At 42.1% G+C, this 21356-nt stretch overlaps 1 protein-coding gene across 2 annotated transcripts; it reads left to right on the top strand.

Annotated features, from left to right (window-relative positions):
- Positions 1-21202, top strand: LOC144050312 (protein ELYS-like). Of its 2 annotated transcripts, none has more exons than XM_077563448.1 (37): positions 1-197; positions 2474-2597; positions 3093-3240; positions 3725-3827; positions 3930-4110; positions 4195-4402; positions 4706-4822; positions 4930-5014; positions 5078-5228; positions 5376-5508; positions 5737-5918; positions 6082-6143; positions 6595-6723; positions 6951-7041; positions 7135-7224; positions 9152-9292; positions 9620-9724; positions 9802-9898; positions 9982-10105; positions 10213-10269; positions 10396-10542; positions 10630-10820; positions 10980-11124; positions 11246-11377; positions 11622-11769; positions 11847-11994; positions 12065-12172; positions 12799-12937; positions 14335-14550; positions 14837-15524; positions 15613-15927; positions 16021-16120; positions 16341-16456; positions 16536-16849; positions 16928-18433; positions 19624-19706; positions 20480-21202. In XM_077563448.1, exons 2-37 carry the CDS (start codon positions 2480-2482, stop codon positions 20679-20681), a joined length of 7020 nt encoding a protein of 2339 aa, XP_077419574.1. In that variant the 5' UTR covers positions 1-197; positions 2474-2479; the 3' UTR covers positions 20682-21202. The 2 variants fall into 2 exon arrangements, with proteins under 2 accessions (XP_077419574.1, XP_077419573.1); XM_077563447.1 differs by having other exon boundaries at positions 11847-11997.
- The last annotated feature ends 154 nt before the right edge of the window (positions 21203-21356 follow it).

Raw genomic sequence — 21356 nt, 5'->3', positions numbered from 1 at the left:
GTGGAAATGGCGCTAGAGCGGCTAGACGATGCCGAAGATTGAAGTTCATTTTAGAAGCTTTTAAGACTTGCCATCTATCAGAAGTGCCAAGCAGCAACATCCGCGCCGTGCTGATTATGACGGCCAACAATAGGCACATTCGCCAAGGATAACGACATCTTCGTGGTTGTCGATAAAAGCCATCCAAAGGAGGCAAGGTAACGTTATGACAACGAGTCCAGCAGCTAGCAGGCGGCACGTTGCATCACGTTTTCCATTGCTATCGATGAGCTAGCTCACCGATCCTAGCTTTTTAAACCTGCATATTATTACCCGGTATACACAGATTCTGAGTGGGAAACGACCTGTCGCCGATAAAGTGAACGTGTACAGCTATACCGCTAGTAGCTAGGGTACATGCTACTGTTTTCCTTGAAAGACACTCAAGCTCTTTGCAGTTCCACTGCACCTGGTTAAAACTGGGCGAATCTTTTCATGCGATTGCCATAAAACTTCGTTTAACAAGCGGTAAGAGTACAACCAGCATGGAAGCTTGAACTGATACATGGCAATGATTTTGCAACTAATGTAAAAACGGACACATTTTACACTGACGCGTGTGATCAAAGTCTTACATTTATTTTACCACACAACTGCACTGCACTAAATCATATTAAAACGGCAACCGCGTTTAATATTAGACCATATCACCGACTCTGTGTGGCTCGTTCAATATATATATTTTTTTAATCACTTTAGTTGGACACCGGTTATCTTGCCGTGATCGGTAACTCGTGCTGGCGTGATTTATTTTAGTGTACAGTGTAGGCTGCCGTTCAACTGTCTTCCAGATTAACTGCCTCCAGATACCTGTTGTGGCCGTTAGGACAATGTCCGTCCAATAATTGTGCGTAGATTCGTCACAAGCTACATCGAAATTGTTCAACTACTACGGGCGAGTTACGGCAAAATAACGCTAGGGGGCCAGTTGCCGGTTACGGCAAAAAAACAAAACAAAACAAAAAACACTGCCTTTTAGTTTCACGCTATCATTCGTGACCTTGTGAGATAACTATATAGCATGATAATTTAGCCAAAGTGAATGGAAGGCGGCTTGACGCGTAATGAGTTAACAAGTGGCGATACAGACACCGAGCGCGAATGAACAAGCAACTGTTTATTTACACCATGACAGCCAGGCTAACGATCTGTGCTAACAACTGGTGATGCTAATCTCTACTGTGCCATGCTAGCAAACATAATCAGGTTACGTGACATTTCGCATACTTTTATGAGTTTGTGCTTTTGTTATGAGATTTGCCCACTTAGGAGTCATTTGGGGTATATGTATAAACTATATTTAAATAATGTGACCCGATTGTGGGCAGCTGGTAAACTCATCGAAACTGCCTTTGGTGAATATTAATTTTGTGTGGCTAAATGTGTGTTTAGTAGAAGTTAAGATCGCGTGTTGATGCTTCCCTCATAAATTGGGCTGTCTGACAGCCTCGTTGCGCGGGAGTCCGCTTGAATCCATGGTGTTGTTTTTCATGCAACCTTTAGGGGGCACCATTTCATTATGTACCTCTATAATTCACTTTATAATTATCGATAAGACGGTGCCACTGAGGAAAAGACAGGAGGCAGAGCTGGAGGTGGCAGAGAGGAAGATGCTGAGGTTCTCTTGGGAGTGACCAGGATGGAATGAGTACATCAGAGGGACAGCACGTGTTAGAGGCTTTGGAGAGAGTCAGAGAGGCCAAACTGAGAGGGTTTGGACATGTATTATTGGCAGAAGGATACTGAATTTCCAAATGCCAGACAGGAGGTCTTGAGGAAGACCAAATGGGAGGGTTTATGGATATAGGTAAAGAGAACATGAAGTTAGTTGACGTGAGAGCAGAGGATGCAGTGGGCAGGGTTAGATGGAGGCAACTGAGGGAAAAGCCAAAAGGAAAAGAATTATCGATCATTTTCATAATTATCTATCCTGTTCAGGGTTCCAGGTGAGCTAGAATCAATCCCAGCTGACTTAAGGCGAAAGGCGGACAACTCCCTGGACTAGTCGCCAGTCTAAAGAGACACAATCATTCACGCTCGCATTTATTCCATCACTGAGTGGGAGTTTAGACAAAACACATGCACATCTTATCTTACTAAATTTGCAGCTTTAAAGCTCGTCGTATCTCACTGAGCAGCACAGGCTTGCAAGTGCATGCATGCTTAAATCTCTTTAGCAGACACATGCTTATTACTATTTGCTAGTTTGCATACTAGTGTGTGTGCTACTTGTGTACAGTGTATAAGGATATTCAAGCAATACAATGATGCATTAAGTTTGAGTCTCTGAATAGAATTATGTCTAATTTGGGTGATTTGAGCTGAATAAGTTTGGAGAATTACTACAATACAGTACCAAAAAAAAGTGCAAATACTGTAGAAAAATAAATGTTTTAACTTGTTTTACCATGTATCCTGCATTGTTTTTTTGCAGTGAGCCATGGATGAGCTGACAGCACAGGTCACCAGTAGACTGCCTTTCCCTGCGGCGACCCTCAAGGTTGTGGGAGAGGATGAGATCACACTGGACTCTGTGCTTCACGGCAAGTTTACGCTTGGTAAGTGCATTTCTCGCAAAATAATGTGTGTGTGTGTGTGTGTGTGTGTGTGTGTGTGTGTGTGTATATATAAATATATATATCTATAGTTAATAAATACTTGGGCAGGTCACCCAAGTAGATTTTAAGAAAATTTAATAAAAATATATACATTTTTAAAATGTGTCGCGACGAGATATATACCGCATATAACATTAGTTCGCCGTCACTCACTTGTGGATCATGAGGTTAGAGGAGACGCAAGTAGCAGGATTGAGAGGTACGTTCGGCTTTGCTTTGTTTGCTTGGGTGTTCAAACTCCGAGAATGAGGTTAAACTCCGAGACATTTTTTACTCAGATTTTTAGGCCGATGTCCGATTTGTATAAGCTCCGAGACGTTCCATTGTATTGCAACAAAGTTATAGTGTAACAGTCTTTTTAATTTACTACTTCTTTTTTTTTTATGCTTGCCTAATGAAACCTGACAAAACGTCTTTTTTCCTTTGTGCATGGAGGCCATGGAAGACATGCTTGGCTTGCCTGCGGCCCCCATCTCGAGTTCGTCCACGCAATGACCGGAGAGCGTCTGTCTGCGTACTGCTTTAGTGGTGGAGAGCACCCGCCCACTGTACTCACCGCGAGAGACTTCAGCTGGCTCAAAAGGTCAGAGCGTGACTGTATCCCGTTCTTCCAGTCTTTACTTTGTAACCGCAAATTGATTTCCACCGGTGTGAATTTCATTTTAGTTTGTATATGTCTTTGTCACCATAAATCAGAAACAACCACACGGACAAGCAGTTCGGAAAATGGATGGAGTTGTTTACTTGCAGCTTAGTTTATAGCAGATGGGTGTGACGTCACTGAATCTCTCTTCTTTAATCTATAACTGCTTCAAACATCAAAGTTTATGTACGAATGGGGGGAAAAAAAGATTTGTTGACTACATGTTTCTGCAAAGCAAGCGCTTTGTGACAAATATGAAAGCGCAATTCAGTATAAAGATCTTGTATCTAATGTAATTATCAAGTTAAATGCATTGGTTATTCAAGGGCTTTCACTATTCGTGTCTGACCTTAGTGGGTTCACTGTATCATCTACTGTACTAAGAACTTGATTTTGATAATGTCATGGATTTTTGTATCGTTAGGTCTGGATTGCTGGTGGGCTTGGAAGAAACAGAAGGCAGCGTGCTATGTCTCTATGACTTGGGACTGTCCAGAGTGACCAAGGCAGTGATGATACCAGGCAGGGTGAGTGTTCTGCTGTGCACTGGAAGACATCCCAGCTCAACCTAGGTTGTATATTTGTAGTACATTAAAACATTTTCTGGTTGTGTCTTTGCTCGGCTATAGATTACGGCCATTGAGCCCATAGTGAGCTATGGTGGAGCAAGCACTTCCACCCAGCACCTCCACCAGAGTCTTCGCTGGTTCTTTGGCATCGTCGCTGTAGTTACGGATCTTGGCCATGTTCTGCTAGTGGACCTCTGTCTGGATGACCTGTCTTGCAACCAGAGCGAGCTGAATGCTTCAGGTGAGTAGCGTCCATGTTGAGGGATGCCGATCCCCCCTGTGTATTCTCTCATTCTAAGCCTGTTGCTCTATTTGGATTTCACAGCCTTGCAAGTAGTGTCCAAAACTCAGAGAGAGATTCCAAAGCTCAGAGAAGTGAGCTGCAGGGAGGGCAGACACCTTTCCCTCCAGCTCAATGGACCAAGTGGTGTATCGGCTACAGCCCTGCAGTACATCCCCAGAACAAATCAACTGGCTGTGGGATTCTCTGATGGCTTCTTGCAGCTATGGAACTTGAAGTCGTTCAGAAAAGAGTGAGGCTTTCTCCCGTTTCTCAAAATCTGAACAAATACGCTCAATAGTCACTTAATTAGGTACGCTTGCTGTCTAATTGTTGTATTGGGTTAGAACAAAATACTATAAAATAGTTTAATGTTCTATAAACTACTGTCTTTGCCTTCAGGGTGAAATGAATACTTAAAGTTGATTTAGACTTCTAGCTTATGGTGCCGCCTATTGCATTGACTTTTTTCAGTTTTTTTTCCTTTTTGTGGACAACCCTTTTTTTAATTTCTATTAAAAAAATAAGTATACAAATCCTGTTCTTGTATGTATAGATACAACTTCCAGTTGGATGGTGGCAGAGTGCCTGTTTATGCCTTCACCTTCCAGGAGCCGGAAAATGACCCCATGAATTGGTGCTATCTCTGGGCTGTCCAGTCTTCTCAGGATCAGTAAGTTTTCGACACAATTAGACTATTCTTATTTAGTTGTTTTTCCCAAGCACACGGTCTTCCAGAGACACCCATTCTCACCTCTCACTTCCTTCACACCCTTACAGAGAAGGCGATACCGTCAGTCTCCGCCTGCTACAGATGGCTTTCAGTGAGCGGAAATGTCTAGCCTCAGGGAAGATCCTCTATGAGGTATGAGGAGTGTTACTATTTCTGTCTAAGAAAAGTACCCTTACCTGCCGTTATGCTGTTCAGGGTCTAGAGTACTGTGAGGAACGTTACAGTCAGGAGCTGAGTGCGGCAGCTTTTTCTCACAGAGCACAGACCACCAACACCCGTTTGTTGAGCTGCCAGACCATTGAGAAATTCCGACCCCATCCAGACAGGGATGACAGCATGAATGAAGGTCAGATTGGTCACATAATAGTCACAAAAGTATTGAAATAAAAAAAAAAATATGGAGTTGCCCCTCCAGTATTTATAATAGCTTCCAATCTTCAAGATTTTTTTAGTGCGTTTTACTGTTTTTGTTTAACAACCTTCTATCTCTCAGTTGCGTCTCCTGACACCAGCGTGTCCATCTTTAGCTGGCAAGTCAAGGCCTACGGACAGGGAATGCCATCTACATACATTGGGGTTTTTGACATCAACCGCTGGTACCATGCACAAATGCCCGACTCATTCAGGTACAGTGGAGATTGTGTGGATTCCTAATTCACCCGCATTAAGTTAGCAAATGCAATAATGTATTCTGGATTGAACATTTAATGCCTCTCGATGATGACTATAATGAGTTTGTGTAATTATTCCTAATTGTTTATTATAATCAAATGAACTGTTATTAAGGTTATTGTCAGCCAGGCTCATCAGCTGACTGTGACACTACACTTGCATTGCGTTGTTTTTATGTTCAGAATGGGCGAGTCTCTGCAGAACTGTCCCTACTTTGCTGTTTGGTGTTTGGACCCAGTAACGCAGATGGCTTCTCAGCACCTCTTACTGGACGTGGCTGTACAGGATCACAGTCTCAGTAGGGGTCTACCTTTAACTTCGCCCCCACCAGAACAGTACTTTAACTCGACTGCATATAACTTTGGTAAGATCCTAAGTAAGTTAGTTGTCTGTTATGTTCTAAGTTGTTTTTTTTTCATTAGTAGTATCATTATGATATGTTTGCTGGTTTTGCACAATAATTAAATTGCTGTAATAATTTTATATGTAGTTAAATGCAATCATTTCATCTAATTTTAATGTTCCAGATGCAACCTGTTTGTTCAATTCTGGCATTGTCCATTCAACCTGCCCTGGATATCAGAAACAGGTTTGTGACTCATCCATTAGATTACTACATAAATCCAACCATTTTCTACACCACACCTCGAGTGAGATGGTAGCCTGTCTGACATTTGGCAAAAAGGGGGGGGGGTTAAGCACTGCATTGTTTGCTAGTCAATAATAGAGTTCTCACTTAGCGTAACATGTGTTTTTAGAGTGTCAAGCAGGATCTCCACACAGAAGTACAGCACTGTCAATAACTATAAGTGCAGTTTTTATACTTCCATATGCTTCAATTTTAGACCTACATTTAAGAATTTCAACTAAAGGAAATTAATTCCCCATCTTGTAGTCCAAATCTAATCTAAATAAAGTTGAAGGAAGAAACACAAACTATGTCATTGCATTTTCAGTAATTGCCTCATTGTGCCACCAAAATTTACCTGTAATTGTTTGAATGATTTTTTTTTTTTATTGCATTCCTCGTCCACCACCAGACCTTGAGCTTTTTGAAGAAAGCTGCTCTCTGTTCCAGTGACTTCATCTCCAGCAGCTACTCACGTTGCCTCAAGTCAGGCCTTCTGTCATCTCGCCTGGCTGATGCCCACAACTCCAGCCCCTCTCAGGTACATACATCCACATTATACAGATATATACTTTTTAAAGTAATGTGTGTTCTGTAATTGACGTGCATTTAAAGGTGTCTACTGCATTTTTCCAAAATCATTCCCTCAAGATGTGGGCCGAGTTTATATGACTAATTCAAAATGTTTTTGTTACGGTCCTGTCTTCTACAAAAGATACATGTTATGTTCACATGTAAATCACCACAATACTTATCAACTGCTTATAGGAGGAGCAGCTGGATGCCATCCTGTCAACTGCAGTAGAGACCAGTTCTTTGGGACTGATCACCGGTTGTATCAAGCAATGGACTGCAGAGGGTGAGGCGCCTCTCCAGAAAGCATGTTACATTGTTTCTATTATGCATGGTTTCTTGGAGACTTTGAAACTCATTTTTAATTATGTCCCATCAGAACAACCAGGCTCTGCACTAAACCTTCACTATATCTTGGATTGGGCCTGGAACAAAGTCACCCGAACCAAGGAGGAACTGGATGGCATTTGTATGTTTCTGAACATTCTCATTTGCAATAGTGTATTGTTAATTTCATTAACCAAAACTAAACAAAAATATTTTCGTCAACACATGTTTTTCTCCGGACGAAAACTAGACTAGACTAAAACCCTAATTCATAAACAATAACTGGGACTAAATCAGTATGCATTTTCATCGACTAATGAAGACGAGACGAAAATGTAATTCACTTAATAAAAACTGGACTAAAATCTCTGGACGTTATAGTTCATAAACAAAGACGAGATGAAAATGATATGATTTTGTAAAATCCTGTCTCTGCTAAGCTTTCACTGTGACACTGTCATGTGACGCATAGTGACGCACCCCGTTTCTAATCTACAGCTCCAGAGTGCAACATGCACAAATACATGGGACAGACAAGAGGTGGATTCACAGTGAAAGATTAAAAAAAAAAAAAAAGTAAATTATAGTTAGAATGTAACAAAAATCCAACGGCTAAACAATTCCAATATTAATGTTAACCTAACCGCTAACCAATGCTGGCTAACTTACTAGCTTGTAGCCTTGAGCCTTTGTAGCCACTTGTTGATATAATGTAATTGTGTGTGAAGTCGTTTTTCATCAATAAGATGAGAGAACATTTTATGTTTTATTAACATTTTTGGCCAAAACCGAAAATGAGAAATGTTTGGCCGAAAACCATGCCATTTGCCACTTTTTTTTTTTTTTAATTTATTTTATTTTATTTTTTTATTATCATTGCATTTATTATAATTAATTGAAATTATATTATTTAAAACATTAATTTAGCACTGGCATTTTAACAAAGCACAATATAAATTGGAATGTGTCCACATCACAGACTTGTTGGCGAATGGTACATTAAACACCAAACGCAGGGTGAGCATTTTCTGGTGGTGCGATTGCACTTATAGTCAATGTAGTTCGTACAGGCGGGCACGGATGTGTGCGGTGCAGTGCGAATGATGCGTTTATAGGCTATTTGGAGAGGGACACGGTGCGGTGCACTTAAAATCCGCACATTCACATATTCACCAACATTTAAAAAATAAATAAATTTCTTCGCACCAGCCAACCGGTTTTGGGAACGGACTGCAAAGTCACATACGGCGTTCTGTACAGGTCTGTAGTCCCCCAGAGATAGTGTTAAGTGTTTACTTGTTTATATCAATAGTACTGACATTAGCTAAAGTATTTAGCACAGCTGCCAGAATGCAAGTGAAAAAGTGGAAGCGCTCAAGGGGCTCTAATCAAAGAAAAAAAGGAAGGCGCAGCAGGAGAAAGAGTGGCTCACCTGTAGTGCAGTTTTCGGCAGTGCTCCCTTTTTTCAACCCGCTGAAATGCTGGACAATAGTTTACCAAGCACCGCCCTTCTCCGGTGTGCACAATGAAGCTGCTGGTACGCTTACGGTGAAACGCCAGTAAGCAGCGAGGCGGACACTCACCCCTGTGGTATTTTTTTTGCTTGCGTCACCACAACATCCTCTTTCGGCTTGAATTTTATTCCGGCCCCATGCCGAAAATGCATATTTTTGCCATTTTCGGCCGAAATTTTTTGGTAGCCGAATATTCGGTGCATCACTGTTGTAGATGCGAAATATTCAACATTAAATGCGGACAAAAAACATACCGTGGTAAAAGGATTGTCCTGACTAAAACGTTCACAGTTTTTGTTGACTAAAACTAGATGAATATAATTGTTTTTTGGACTAAAATACAGACTAAAATACTAGATTTATAGTCGACTAAAAGTTAAATAAGCGTGATTGGAACTGTACTAAAACTGAGACTAAATTTAAAAATGTCAGATGAAATTAACATTATATTAGAGATCATTATGTTCAAAACGTCAGGACGTGACACCCCCTCCCCCCAAAAAATTAAATAAATGCTAGCTTGAAGTTGTCATTTTCTTGTTTTGTTTTTCCAAGGTGCACCTCTGTTCGACAACTCGTCCCACTTCACAGACCCTCAGACCTTGCATTTGCTGCAGCACACCCAGAGACTGCTGCAGAACTTCAGCACAATCTTCCAATGTTTGCTGAATGAAGCTCAAGAGCTCACGCAAAAGGGTATGCACATATTTCATCTTACTGTGTTACGTTGCTTTCACAGTAGGTGTCCACAAAAGGGTTTATTTATGCAGAAAACAACACACTGTAGTTGATATCTCAAAATAGTGTCCTCCTGTTTTGGCTACTAACATATTTGATTAACTCCAAGGTAAATTCCAGGTGTCTGTCTGGTGTGATGTATTGTTGACATCTATGAACAGTTGTACATTGTGTGGATGACTACTGAATTACAGTAATGCCAGTCAACTTTTACCTTCTGTTTGTTCCATATTCACAGAAAAGGTGATTGGTTAAATAATGGTTGCTCTTGATTGCTTTGTACAGGTCTCATGAGTCTGATCAACAAAAATGTGGCGTCAAGTCTGATTTCAAAGTATGCTCAAGTGGTCCTCTGGTTCTGTCGCACTGGCCTGCTACCTGAAGGATCAGGTAGACATGTTTGGGAAGAACCTTTTTCATGATGTATCATTGTGCGTTACGGGTTGTAACCGGTGTCTTCTCTATAGATGTTGATGCCATGCAGATCTCCAGGCCTTTCTACAGTCACTCAGTCATTAGCAACTATTACTCACTTCGCAGGGAGGAGCTCACCTCTTTGGCTAAGTGAGTACTCATTTAAAAACTTTTGTCCGTTTGTTTTGTTCCAACTGTATTACAGGAATGTAATGTCAATGCTTTTGTCGCAGGGGAAAGTGGTCTGCCGATTGCCTGATGATTGACGGCTTGGTCAGACAATGTGGGGAACACTTGGCCAACCTGTGGAAAAGGGATGAAGGTGGAACAGGACAGTACCCACCACCTACACTTCATGTATGCTTATATGTACCTTATAAAAGCCAACAAACGCGCTCAACATGCGTACGATGCAAAACTATTCATGAACAGCTGATTGTTGATTATGACATTCTCATCTGCAGGCTTTGCTTGATATATATCTTCTGGACAGTGTTGATGAGGCTGCAAAGCATGCAATTGTATCCTTCAGACACAAGTCGGACTTACTTTTCTGGTTGCTTGTCATATTGTTTGTATTCATTATGGCTTTATTTGATCAATATGTCAATAACAGCTCTGTGTGATTAGCCTTGACTTGTTCTTAGGTAATCTACTTGTTACTGGATGTCATGTACTCCATCCCCAATAAGGAGGGAGCATCAGTGGAGTCTTTTCCCACTGCTTTTGACATCCCTTTCGGATTAGTTAAACTGGTGCAAGGCCTCTGGCTGCTGGACCACCGTGACCACGAGGTATGCACACACAAACATATTAATAAAAAGAGGTGGACTATCTTAACTCATGCAAGTTCACATGTTTTTCCTACCTGTCCTGATCAGGGTTCATTTGAACCGCTCCTGAATCCGGCCGCCTCTAATTGTCACTTTGAGTGGCAGCATGAGCGCGTCCTGCAAGCATTGATGTGTCAGGGCCAACATTCAGTGGCACTCCGATACTTCCACGTTACAAAGCCATCCATTTCCTCCATCTCCCAGGCCAGAGTCTGTTTGGCTGTACTGCTACACAACGGGTAAGCAGATCAACATGGCTTTTTTGATCTTTTGTATTCAAGTTTACATATTCCAAGGGTCCACTGTTGAGTTTTGCACAGCAAATAATTGTTGCTTTCAAAATTATTTGATTGTATATCTTTGATAATTACCCAATGTTCCCCCCCCCCACTTCCCAGGTGTCTTACCGAGGCATGGTCATTACTACGGCAACACTCGAATCATCTCAACGCGGTCGAACTGCTTGCCTTTCTGTACGAGAGCTGCCAGGAGCTCGGCCTCATCAAAGAGTTGCTCAAACTGCCCCTTAGCCCCACTGAGCAGGTCACTTGTGATTTATGCAGCACTATTTTAAAAGCTGTTAAAGTCCGCTCTGTAAAGATAATGAGCTTTGTAGTTTTTCATCGGTTCTTCATTTTTGTTTTTTGTTTGTTTGTTTTTTTAGGACACTTTGGAGAAGTTCCTCCAAGGTACGGGTGGCCTTCAAAACAGGGAAATACTGATCTTTCATTACCTTCAGCAAGCCAACTACATGCCTGCCCTGCGACTCAACCAGAGCCTCAAAATGCACCTTGTGGTATGACACACACACACAAATACCAAACTCCTGGAAGTCAGTGGGAACTTTAGCGCACTCAAAACAATTTATAATTACAATTAATCAGTTACGGGGTCGACTGTTCCATTCATCAGTATTTTTAACCGTAAAGATAATGATTTAAGACACATTTGACGTTATACTAATAGTCATGCAAGAGAAAAAATGAGCAGCTTGAGTCCCACAGTGTTTCAACCATATGCCCGTGTTGCTTTATTGTTAGAATGACCGAGACTCAAAGCTTAAAGAGCGATCAGACACCCGCAATTCCATATTGGAGCAGTATGGCAAAGTTCTGCCCAGAGTTCAGAGGAAACTAGCGATGGAGAAGGCCAAACCTTACCAACATCCGAGCACCATCCGCAAAGAAGGTAACGTGGACATAAAATCACTGAAAGCCTTCACAATCACATGCATCTTAATATAATTCTCCACTGTTGTGGAGCAGTGACTCGTCCACAGCCACTGTCTACCATCAGCAAGCGTTCTGCCAATGAGAAAGTGATGTCTAGGGCGGGCTTCATCAACAATCTCTTGAACAAGATTGAGGAGGTGTGGATGGGCAAAGGAGACACACCTATGTCTTCCCCTATTAAGTGGTAAGCAAACAGCAAATGTGTTAAAGCATTTTATAATTGATGACTTATGTCAAATTGTGCCTTTCAGTCCAAAAACTCCTGGTTTCCTGACTCCACCACTAAAGCCAGCATCCCAAGACCAACGGGAACCATTCTTGGGAACGCCAATAACCCTGAGCTCTAAACGAAAGTCAAGGTACTTCATAAAAGCCAGAGCAAAGCATTATTTTATCAAACACACTGTTCTATTATAACATGTCCATAGAATTGGTGGTTCTAACATTAAGGCATTCATTTTCCTAAAAGTGATACTCAATTCTTAAATCTGATGCAATTTTTTTTTACAAGTTCAACAAACTTAATAAACATTGCTATACAGTATTTCTTATTTTCCTTTAGAAATGTTGGATCTAAGTTTGACAAATGTGTAGCGCAACACAATATTTTTGAGTGACTTGAGTTAACTGAGTATATTTGTATTTGGTTAGCAAAATGAAGCTGTGTTGAACCACCTGACAGAGGAAAACAGCCGGTTTTACATTTTTGTAACTGCAGCTGTAGTTTGCATTCTTCAGTGCTGTGTGACCTACCCGGTACAATTACTGAAATGTATCATGACGATTTTATATAATATTATTATTGCAAAATGTCTTAAAGATGCTATTTGAAACATTTATTTCATATAATGCACTCCTAGAGTAACTTTTTGAAAATAGAGTGTAGCGTCCTTAACTGATGATAATCTGTAATAACTATTAGAAATATTGACTGTTCCCAACTTTAAATTTTTTTTGCACTCTTCCCTCCTCTCAAATTTGATAGGCTGACCAACTTGGTGGTTCATCCCTCCTGTGATACCCCTCAACATCTTCTCAGCCCTGCTAGACCCTCTTGGGCCATCCTAAAAAGCACCACTAAGCCCCCTGAATTCAGCCTGCTGCAAACTCCACTGATTGTAAAGGTGAAGCCAAATGTTCATCCCTTGTCACCTATCAAACTACCGTATTTTCATGACCATAAGGTGCACCATATTATAAGGCGCAGCCTCAGTTACGGGTGCTATTTCTGTGCTTAGCATACACATTGCCCAATAGTGCATGTGTATGAAAGTGTAAACATATTGTAGCATTGCTATTATGTTAAAACATACGCTAATGCATGCTAGTGCTAGCGTATGTTTTTAAAAGGCAGCTAGCGGAGCAAAACTGAGTTCAGTTGTACTTGAAGTATATAACAACATAATCATGTTGCTTTTGATCAATCCACAAATCCCTCAAAAGTCCTCATCTTCGGTATCTGAAACGAACAACTGGGCAACTTCTCCATCAAACACGCCAGGCTCCGTCTCATTGTCTGAGTCAGTCTTGTTGTCGTGCGGCGTCTCGGAAATGATGCCGGCTTTAGCGAAAACTCAAACAATAGTGCAATCAGAAACGTTCGCCCAAGCATTCACAATCCATTGACAAATTGTGGTGTAACTTGTACGGCGCTGCCTCCCAGTTCATTTGCCAAACTTGTTTTTTCACAGCGCTATAAGATGTGCGCGCATTGAGTCACAGATTAGGAGGGGATGGTGATGCATGGGAAAAAAACATCTGGTCTCTTCACGTATGTGGTGTGATCTGTTTAGATACACTGTGTAGTAGCTTAACGCGGACACTCCTTTGCAATTGGTATGTTCCATCTACCCAGGACATGGAAATGGGCGGGCGCTGGGAACAGTCAGTTTGGCTTCGTGAAATAAAGCCTACAGTGTTGGACCCCGTTGTGACCTCTTTTTATATTTGTATAACACGACAACTACACCTCACACAGCCAGCCTTTAATTTTGTCCTGTCCATCCAGCCCTTTTGATTGGCCTTAACGATAACTCCGGCTGGAAATGTTTCTTTAGGCAGCGTCTTCCTCTTGAAAATCACTGTCCCCTCCCTCACTTTTGAAGGGAGCGTCATCTTCGCATATTAGCGTCAAACAATTAACTTGTAAGTGGGTTGTTAAGCTCTGAAAACAAGCAAAAAAGACAAAAGGGAGAATTCATGCTCACTGCACGTGCATGCTAGCGCCATGGCAGAAGTTAGAACACGACAAGTCACGGAGAGACAGAGCAAGAGGAGAGGAGGCGTACAACACCAGTGGGGGAGAGGAGGAGCTTACGGCACCAAGTTGACTTTTTCGCGCTTTCATCATGCCTGTCCTCAGCCAGGTCCGCCTTTCATGTATATAAGCAATGTGTCGACGAGAAATCCTCATTATTGGGTGCACCTTTGATTTTTGAGACATTTTTTAGACTATATACGGTAATATCTGGCAAATTTTCCATATGATTTTTAACATATATTTTACTTCTTGGGCTATCAGCGTGCTCGTGCCCTGGCTGCTTCTGGCGCTGTCTTCTCAGCCTTCACCCCGCAGTCCATCCTCCGCAGTAGCCAGAGGCCCACTCCCACTGCCACTCCTTCTGCATCTCCAGGGCGCTCCATCACCCCGCCGCTTCGCAGCAAAGAGAGCAGGATCACTTTTAGTGAAGGGGCTAGGTCTCCTGAACCGGAAAAGGACATGCACTGGACCAATGGGGTAAGACCAGTGCTCTTTATTGACATTAGCTGTAAGCACAAACTCCTTTCTCTGTCATTGTCTAGTAATGGCACACCTTGTGCAACAAAATTATTATGAACATTTCCAATACAATTACCCTCTAGATACCATGTTGTTGTATTACAGGTCAGCTAGAAACTAACATATTTATTATTATATTACCACACCAAAAAAAAAAAAGCATCATGAAGAAGCAAGAAAAACTAATCGATAGATAGAACTATACTGTTTTGCCTAATTTATCTGGATCCATTTTCCCCTATAGATGGCAGCACACAGTGAGATTAGCCTGCTCACCAGAAGAGCCAGCCTATCGCGCACACGCAAGACCTGGTCTGCACAACTTGATGAAACTGAAGAAGCGGAATTGCCCCATGTGAAGTTCCCACTTCCTGAAGGTGGTATACCCTCACCGCAGCTAAGATGCTCTGTGAAGGAATCATTGTCAATCGACAGAACTGAAAAATTGATGAAACCGTCGGACGCGACGCAAGCCCTACTTAGCTTGAGCTTTGACACAAGCCAGACATCGCTCCAGGCGACGGACACCACTCTGGAGTACTATGAGGCTGAAGAATATCAGGAAGAAGATCACAAAGACACAGATGACATCGTGACTGTGAACCTCAAGTTTTCAAGTGAACCAGAGCAGAATTCTATTCCAGCTACTGAGCCAGCTCCTCTGCAGATATTAAATGATGCTGAGAACGAAAACCAGGAGCTCGAGCAAGATGAGACATTTGAAGATGTGATGGAGATTGCTGTGGAGAACGAGGATGACAACAAAAACGAAGCGGAATGTAAAACAGAGAATCAACTAGACGAGTCGGGAAGCGAACAAGAAATTGACCAAGAAGAAGTTGAGTGTGAAATAGAGAATGAACCAGACATTGAATCAGGTAGCAAAGAAGAAGGTGGTGAAGTTATTGACCTGAATGAACCACCCTGTCATGGTAATTATGTTTTAGGATTCATCACATCAGATACAAAATGACTCGATTCTTGTATGTCTCACCATGTTTGACATGTTTCTGTTGCTAGGTGATGAGATGGTGGACGACACTGCCCAAGAAACAGAATCTCATCCTCATTCATTTTTCACGGAGGAGAACATAGCCCAATTAGAAGTGCTTGAGTCCACCGCTATTTTAGAGCAACAGAACGCATCTGGAGAATCTCAACACTTCACGATCACGCAGCATGTGAACGCATGTGATGTTGGTGAAACCACAAAATTCATCCAGCGCATGAACGCGTTAGGAGACGCTGAAGCTACAGCATTCACCGAGCATGCGCCAACATGCGGAGACACCGAACCTGCAGATGTAACATCAGACAATTTGGAGCAATCAGCAGGTGTGTCTTGGGAGTCTGTCTGTTAGTTAGCCACTCTTTGGATTTTGAATCTTATTATTTTTAAACCAGTCTCTCCTTTTTTTCATCCATTAGATCTGACTGAGTTTGTGGAACGACATTTGTTTGGTAGTGGGCTGTCTCCTCCTCTAATCCGCTCTGGAATTCATGTCTTGTCAAAGACAACCACCAGCAGGTTTGTGTTTTTATTTACTCTCTACAAATTACTGATACAAGGCATCATTTGGTCTACTATGGAGAAAATTAGTCACCTAAATGATCAATTCTATTAATTGTTGGCATGAAATACAAAAGATGTGTTTTTCCACATGTATCTTTATTTCAAGAACATTTAGATGTCAGTGTGATTATGATGATAATCCACAAAAATAATTGTCCCCCCTGCTTTGTTTCAGTGAGGTAGAAGAGGAAGAGGAAGAGCAAGCTTCTGCTGAAGCTCCACCTGTGCTCACTGACCAAAAATCCACCGCCTCTGTGACGTCTTCCGATCCAACCGGCACAGACTCCCACTGTGAGGAAAACACGTTGCACAACGGCCCGGATTTCCTGTGCCTCATTTACATGCTCACAGGCTTTTTCTTGTCTCCTAGCTGTTGTGAGTCTGAACGATAGCGAAGAACTTTCCAGCTCTGAGTCTGAAGAGGAGGAGCCAGATGAAGATGAAGAAGAGGAAGAGCAAGATGATGAAGAAGAGGAGGAGTCTGATGAGTCAGAGTGTAATGAAGAGGACGACGACTCTGGTAGTGAAGTGGAGATCATTGAGGAGATCCACGGTAATGGGAGTCTACGAGGCCTCCCAGTCAGCTCTGGTTTTGTTCATGAAGAACATAATCACTTCTTGTCGACTTTGTCGGAGCAGGAAGCTGCAGGATTTTCTCTTGTCCCACCAGGTGTTGAGATGAAGGTATGCAAATGAAAATCCGAATCTAATCAATGTGAGCGTTGGTCTGAAAAGTACTCTCGTTTGTTTCCGTGATTCCAGATGGTTGGCGAAGAAATGGAAGGAGAGGTATTAATGGTGCGACTTGGCGCTGAGACGGAAGCAATGGAGGCGCTCGAGGGCGATGGTCCAGAGTCGTCCTATATGGAGCTCAAACCTTCAACCACTCTCCTCGTTCCTCTCGAGCTTGTGGAGGGCCAACAGGAGGTTATTGACAGCGCCCCACTGCCTGAGCTGCAGCAACCCGCTGAACCTGACGAGCAGAACTGTGAAACTCACGGCACCTTCTCTCTGATGCTGGACATGGATGAGGACGGCGATAAGGAGGCGGACGTGTTTGAGGATTATCCACAGTCACCGGAACCGATAGCAGTGGCCACTGATGATCCGGCAACGGAAGCAGGTATTATTATTCTGGCACCGGATGCTCTCGAGTCGGAGGCGGACACAAAAGACGACGAGCAGAAGGAAATGGAGCCTGTGGAGGAGAATGAAATCAATTGTCAGACTGAGCCACAGAACAATTACACCAAGGTGGAACTGAATGTGGAAGAACCTCAAGAACAAATAGATGCTAAAGATCAGGAACCTAACCAGCTGCAGGAACCTGTAGAAGCTTTGGAGGACAGAGATGTTGAGAATTGTGGGATGGCACAAAATGCTAACGTGGAGATGAAACAAGAGGAAGGCGAACTTGAAATTGCTGAGGACCATAAAGGCTCTGAAGAGGAGATGAAAGGAACTCTAAGCCATGCAGAGACCACAAGCTCTTTGGAGGAAGAACAGCAACATCTCAACCCCACAGAACTGGATAACGGAGAAGAATGTCCAAATGAGGCCAAAACTATTAATGAAGACGTTCAAGAAGATTTCACGCCAACTGATGAACCTGAAGATCATGTCACAGAGACCTCAGCTTCTCAGAGGAAGAAGACTGTTCAGTTCACTCCCACGCAAATCACTACACGGTCAAGGAAAACGGTTACGTTCATCACTCCCATCCCTGAGGAACCAGATAAGAGCACAGAGGTCGCCTCGTCTAGTAGAACACCACGAAATAAAGCCAAAGTCCGAGTCAGCACACCTCGGAGAAGTTCTCGCAGAACTCCAACTGAATTTCCTCAAGCCCAGGAGGAAAGTCCAAAAAAGGTTCAACATCAGGAGGAGGACATTGATGATGAGGATGCTACAACATCTTTCCATATTTACTCTGCCGTGTCTCCATCCAGACGACAAGCTTCTCAAAGAGTTGCTTCTGTAAAGACCAGACAAACAAGTATAAGGGAGGATGAGCCTGACACCAGAGAGGAGGAATCAGCATACGAGATCAACATCGCTCCAAAAGTAGCCACCAGGACTTCCACACCGGCCAAACGCACGAGCTCTCAGACAAACACCCCAAGGAGGTCCACTCGTAAAATCTCTCACAGGAGTGAGGTGTTGCAAACGACACTTGCGGTCCTAACAGAGGAGGACAAAGAACCGGTGGAGGTTTTTTCACCGGCTGTCAGACGCAGCGCCAGAAGACGAGTCAAAAGTGCTCCAAAGGTCAGCATTTACAAATGGATCGCATAATTTTGCATCTCCCAATGTTTTCTTTCTCGTCTGCTGCACTAAAAAACAGTATTATGTGTAAAGTACTTAAAAGTGATACTTGAGTAAAAGTAACTAAGTAACTGGTCAAAGTAAAAGTCACATTATTGGCTTATTGAATATTGAGTACAGGCGCATTTAAGCCTGGTACACACAATTTTGCCCCTTCCCGACCAAGGACGCCAAACGCCCGGTAATCTTGTTTTACAAGATTCTCTTATGAAATTATTTTTGTGTGTGAGCTGTGTTAAGAGTGGATTTGTCAGGGCTAACGATCTTAAATAATGAACATGTTCAATATTTATGACAAAAATCTTAGGGGAAGCCGAGGTTCTCACAAGCCAACTGATTCCGCAAACGGTGATATGAACGGAATGTAGCAAAACAAAGAAGCTCTTTGACATGACGAACGAGGGCCCGTACATAAAACAAACTTGAAGTTCATCCATCTATTGTTTTATGAATACCAAGTGGTTCCAACAAGGATCCGACACTTACCGTGAATTGCGTGATGACTAAAAGTAGCACTTTTGCTCGGTAAAGTGTGTTCCCGTGTGGGCTTGAGGTTAGTGCTTTTACCCCACAAGCGCGCGGTCACGGGATCGAGCCCCGCTTTCACCGTTTTTTTGTTGTTGTCATTTTTGTTTAAACGTGTGGTCCCCAGGTTCCAGAAGATCATTTTTCAAAGCAAATATTTCCTTGCGGACATTAACACTTTAATACTGCTCCTGTCCTGTTCTGAAACATTGGGCAATCATTTGCGCATACCCGGAAGTGCCTGGTAGTCGTCGTGTTTGTGAAGTCACGTGTGATCACGCGAGAGCGTTCCCTCGGAGGACTGGATTCTTGACCAATGGTGGAAGACAATCTTTATGTGTGTGGGGAGCTGTCATGAGATTATCTGAGCACCCAACACACAAACAACCAAAACTGTTAAATGCCCGATTAAAAAAAAAAAAAAAAAAAAAAAGTTATTTATTTTGTGTGGGGTCTGACAAAGATTTAAAAAAAAAAAACTTTTAAGATTTGAAAAATCCTTGTGTGTACCAAGCTAAGTCTTTGAAGTAAACATTTTTTTTAAGTGGTTAGAATTTTTATTATTTTGCAATGAAAAATTTTGACATCAATTGTTCTATGCTTTTCAGGAAGAATTTACTTCAGAAGAGGACTACATGGAAGAGATGACAGCCGTTTCCAAAGGCAGTAAAAGTACCAAAAGAACAGCCAAGTATGATTACATAACTTTCAAGTTTAATTTGTTGCATGATCATGTTGTTAGTCCTGAACAACGCTCAAACTAAATGATCTTTCCTCATTGAAAAGAATGGAAATTTCATTAATCCATTCCAGCACCCCAGAAAAAGATTTATTTAACGTGTTTCTTTTTCATGTAGGTTTTTTTATTAAACGGAAAAATAGTATGGTAATTTAGAGAAAACTTACAGTAGTTATAGAATGTAGTGAGTCAAACTACATCATAATTCAATAGGCTCCTCCTAATGTGCACACCTGGGCCACCAGAGGGCAGTATAACAAGTTTACATTGAGGTTTGATGACAAACATAAGACCTGTCTCCATGTGTTCAATTATAAGTTGTTTAACAGTCTACAACAGGGCTGCCCAAGTCCGATCCTCGAACCCCCTATCCAGCCTGTTTGAGATGTTTCGCTCCTCCAAAACATTTGATTCGTATGATCAGAATTGTCATCAAGTTTCTGTAAAGCTGGTCATTTGATTCAGGTGTGCTTGAGGAGGGAGACTTCTTAAACAGACTCGAGGAGCGGACTTGGGCACCCCTGGTCTAGAATTACTGCTCCATCAATGCTAATAAGTAATTTTATTAGGCTGTCAATTGAGTTTTTCATTGTGAAAGCACCAAACTAGCAAACTACCAAACTCGCATAAGACAAAGTTAATGTGGCTTTGTTAAATACAGAACATGTAATTCTCTTTGAGAAATTGTGTTTCGTTTAAGTATTGTTTTCTTTTCACACCTTCAGATCCAGATCCGCCTCTGAGCCGCTTCCCCTGGTCGAAGCGGATCTGATCTCACCACTGCCTAGCCCGGCCGGTCAGGCCCCACAAGCCAAGAAAAGGGCAAAGGAAGGGGAGGTTCGGACGTCGCATAGCATGAACCTCCGCCGTAAACGCATCATGGACAGCGTTTTAACCAAGCCCGTCACACGCCGAAAGAATCTCTAACTGAAAATTGCAGGTGTTTCAACTCTTGGTAGGGATCAGCTGCTTGTTGGGTACGGATGCTCCTGTTGACAAGAATAAGAGAAAGCAGTCATCTTGCCTCGAGTGAGGAGGCTTTAAATCCATGCTTGTTTAATTTTTTGCTTTTCAATTTTAATCATCTTTGAACACTGCTGTTGAGAAGAAAAGTAACCAATGTTTCTAACAATGTGTAAATATTTTTCTTTTTTTCCAAATAAATAAATCCTTAAAGAATTATATTCATTTGAAAGTGTCAGTGCTGTATAATATCCAGTCACACTGCTAGTCTTAAATTTCAATTTGCCAAAAAGTTTGGACTCCCTTCCTACTAGGAATATTGTACAGTGTGCAAAGAAGAAAAAAACAAAAAACATTTTCAATTTGTTTGACTTGAACATTGTGTGGCAGATACATAGGCTATTTTCTGATGAGTGTGCAGAATGTCTTATTTTTGATGACGACTGTTCTTTGATAAATACAATAAAGATTGATGAACAATTGGACCACTCTTGTTTGCCTCCCTGCTTGACACTCAGCATTAAGGGTTGGATTTTGGGGGTTAGATGACCAAATGATTCCAGAGCATGGCCCCTGCTGCTGCTCACCGCTCCCTCGGGGGATGGGTCAAATGTGGAGAATGAATTTCGCCCCACTTAG

The sequence above is a fragment of the Vanacampus margaritifer genome, chromosome 4 (genome assembly GCF_051991255.1).
Source record: "Vanacampus margaritifer isolate UIUO_Vmar chromosome 4, RoL_Vmar_1.0, whole genome shotgun sequence".
Taxonomy (NCBI): Eukaryota; Metazoa; Chordata; class Actinopteri; order Syngnathiformes; family Syngnathidae; genus Vanacampus; species Vanacampus margaritifer.
The sequence above is the reverse complement of the archived record's forward strand: the minus strand, read 5'-3'. Positions and strand labels throughout refer to the sequence as shown.

What these genes read in the sequence shown, in the direction of transcription:
- LOC144050312 (XM_077563447.1), top strand. Translation starts at nt 2,480, where the DNA reads ATGGATGAGCTGACAGCACAGGTCACCAGTAGACTGCCTTTCCCTGCG. An exon ending in GACTTCAGCTGGCTCAAAAG is followed by an intron (nt 3,241 to 3,724) that starts GTCAGAGCGTGA and finishes TTGTATCGTTAG; the next exon opens with GTCTGGATTGCTGGTGGGCT. An exon ending in GCTGTACTGCTACACAACGG is followed by an intron (nt 10,821 to 10,979) that starts GTAAGCAGATCA and finishes CCCACTTCCCAG; the next exon opens with GTGTCTTACCGAGGCATGGT.